This window comes from Cibotium barometz, chromosome 10 (genome assembly GCF_041138505.1).
Source record: "Cibotium barometz isolate CiBa-2024 chromosome 10, ASM4113850v1, whole genome shotgun sequence".
Classification (NCBI taxonomy): Eukaryota; Viridiplantae; Streptophyta; class Polypodiopsida; order Cyatheales; family Cibotiaceae; genus Cibotium; species Cibotium barometz.
The window spans coordinates 667,222-670,148 of NC_141055.1; the positions used below are offsets into that span (position 1 = coordinate 667,222).

At 41.9% G+C, this 2,927-nt stretch overlaps 1 protein-coding gene across 1 annotated transcript; it reads left to right on the plus strand.

Annotated features, from left to right (window-relative positions):
- Positions 1–397: 397 nt before the first annotated feature.
- Positions 398–2,671, plus strand: LOC147634421 (uncharacterized). The gene is made up of 7 exons (XM_086804444.1): positions 398–648; positions 747–1,021; positions 1,158–1,215; positions 1,301–1,571; positions 1,690–1,889; positions 1,981–2,249; positions 2,370–2,671. The coding sequence occupies exons 1-7, from the start codon at positions 398–400 to the stop codon at positions 2,669–2,671; spliced, it is 1,626 nt and encodes a 541-aa protein (XP_086660570.1).
- Positions 2,672–2,927: the final 256 nt, after the last annotated feature.

Below are 2,927 nucleotides of genomic sequence, written 5' to 3' on the forward strand. Positions count from 1 at the left end.
CGAGCAGCCATCAATACACAGGCACCGAATCGTCATTAATACAGAAGAACCGCGCTCCAGCCCCACACGCTACACGCTCCAGCTGGCCACACGCTACACCCCTACACACCTCCAACCCTACACTTCACGCTCGTTTTCTCCACGCAGCAGAACGTTCAAGTCCAGCAGGCCGCCTTTGCAAGCAGGTTTAATCAAGGTGCTGAATTTTTATGGTTCCTGCAACATTCAGTTCGTTCGCAGGCTCTACATGTAAGTGATCGGCCTCCTCTCATTTGACTTTCACCATAAACTTTGGCCTTGCAAAACCTTCACCGGCTACTATGACCTTTGGTTCAGCAGGTTTAGGTTTTTTAATTGGTTATTCATGTCTCTCCAAAACTGAAGCTTAGAGAATGCCATGAGTTCTCAAATGCCCCCCATCGGTGTCTTCGATTCGACAGCATTGTGTTGGGTGCACTCATATGACAATCGTTCAAAATATAAATTTGTACGCGAAGCTAACATCCCTTGGAACCGTGTTGCCGATTTTGTAGAAGGAGAAGCCGACAATGCAAAGTTTCCGACATCTTTCAAAAAATATAGCCACCATCACCGAGATGCCTCCAATCTTACAAAGATTGCACATGAATCATGGACTGAGAAGATAGTGTAAGTGTGTATTTGTTTTAGTTTGTCTAATCTATTCAGAGTTCATCACACACACACATACAATTAAATGTTTATCGTTGCTTCTTTGTTTTGTTTAGCTTATGGTGTGGTTTTGGTCCTGTTGGCACTAAAGCACCAATGCAATCTAACATTGCGGATGGCAAAGATGTCGAAACTACCCAGCTCAATGAATGCAAGGACACTAGTAGCGAAGATGATGTTGAGGTCGAGGAGAATAGTGGTGACGAGTCGAATCGTGAAGATGGTGAGATGGAGGAGCGTAGTGAAACAAAAGAGTTGACACAGCCAAGTGCAAAGAAGCCATGTAAGAAAAGGCGCCCTCCCATCACAAAGGGCAAGCGAAAGCGTGGATGTAAATGTCATTTTAGTGTCAAGAGGCTCGCACAAGATCCAGGGGTGTGGCCATAATCTCTTACATACATCCATACCACACAAATGCAAATGATGAGGTTTGTCATGGTATAAGATTTGTTGATCCCTCTTTGAAGTTCTCTCCATGGATCTCAATGCAAAAGAAACTATGGGTTTCAAGCATGCTATATCGTGGTTTCTCTCCACATCAAGTGTTGGAAATGCATGTCCAAGCATTGCATTCAAGCCAAAGTCATGACCCTACAATTACTATGGTTAGGGATGACTTTTTGTCTATTCGTGACATCATGAATATATCTAGCAAGCTGGCTATTGATCAGTACCAGCTACACACAGATGATGCGAAAAGCACCAAGAGATGGTGTCACGAGAATCAATCAAGCACCTTCATCTACCAGGAGCAAGATGTGGAACATTCCAAGGAATTTATCCTTGGAATACAATCACCATGGCAAAGGGAGATGTGCAAGAAGTTCGGAAATGGGAACCTTCTTGCGATGGATGCTACCTTTGGCACAAACAAATATAAGGTATGTGGTGTAATGAATTATCATTTTTACTTCTTGTTCACATTCTCTTAAGTTATAATAAATGTTCATTTTTTACTTCTTGTTCACATTCTCACTTTCCTTTAAAACACATGAACAGTTTCATTTGTATACAATCCTTGTTTTTTATGGTCATCGCAATGGTGTGCCCATTGCTTGGGTGCTTACATCTTCAGCTACATTTGAGTGTACTTGCACTTGGTTAACCAAGTTTAGAGATAATATGCTTGACTTTCATAAATCATGGGAGCCCGGAGCCTTTATGGTTGATGATGCCGAAACGGAGATTAATGCGCTCAGGTTAGGACCATATGTTAATATGTGTTGAGTGCAAACTAATGAGAACCGTGTGTTTGAGTTCTATGTGACACGTCCTTTCTATTTTTCGTAGGGTGGTGTTCAATCAACCCATTTTTCTATGCTTGTGGCATGTCAAACGTTGTTGGCTCCGACACCTTATTAAGAAGGTGAAGGAATGGCCCAAAAGAGCTTCTATGTTTTGGTCTTTGGGAAATATCATGAACATGCAAGGGTCAGCAAATTCTACAGACCATATAATCAAAGAGGATGCAAAGGCTATGATCTCTACCTTCTACTCCAACTTTAGAGATGAGGGGAGTTTTATTGAGTATTTCAAAACCCATTGGGAGGCTAAACTAGGTAAGGTTGAATTTTAAACTTTATACATACTCTTCTTATAGGTAAAATAATGCACACTTGCTCTCCTTCTTGTTCGTACTTCATTTCTTGCTCTTATAACTTCGTTCGTTTTATGTGCAGAAATGTGGGTGCGTGCTTCCCGATTGCTTCCACATTCAGGACAAGACACTAATGGAGCAATAGAGTCATATCATGGGCAGCTCAAATATAAGTTCTTGGGCTCTTCCAAAAGGATGAGTTCGAGGCGGGTGGATTGGCTCTTATACAAGTTAACATCATCATGCTTGCCATATTATTGGTATGTTCAGCAATTGAAGGACAATGGTTTTATGAGAAACAACGCCATTGAAAGAGTAGTGGAGAGCGAGCACTTCATATACCAGATGCTAATGTCTCATTCCAGGTTGGTGGTGTTGCTATAGTGGAGAGCATGCACACAAAAGCTTCATTTTACACAGTCTACAATTCTGATTGCCAATGGGCATGCTGTACATGTGCGTGGGCAGAGCTTGGAAATATTTACAAGCACCAAATTAAGGTGATGTTGTTGCGGGGTGCTTCACATGCTTCACTTATGGAGTAATGCCAACATATGTATAAAGCATGGGGAGATGCTTCAGGTCTAGTGTCGATCTTCACTCACATGTATCTACTATTGATGTGCTTGAACCAAATGGT

Excerpts from the sequence above, each read along its gene's own strand:
- LOC147634421 (XM_086804444.1), top strand. The coding sequence starts at position 398 with ATGAGTTCTCAAATGCCCCCCATCGGTGTCTTCGATTCGACAGCATTG. Across the intron at positions 1,216-1,300 it reads TTCAAGCATGCTATATCGTG|GGATGACTTTTTGTCTATTC; the intron begins GTTTCTCTCCAC and ends TACTATGGTTAG. Across the intron at positions 1,890-1,980 it reads ACGGAGATTAATGCGCTCAG|GGTGGTGTTCAATCAACCCA; the intron begins GTTAGGACCATA and ends TATTTTTCGTAG.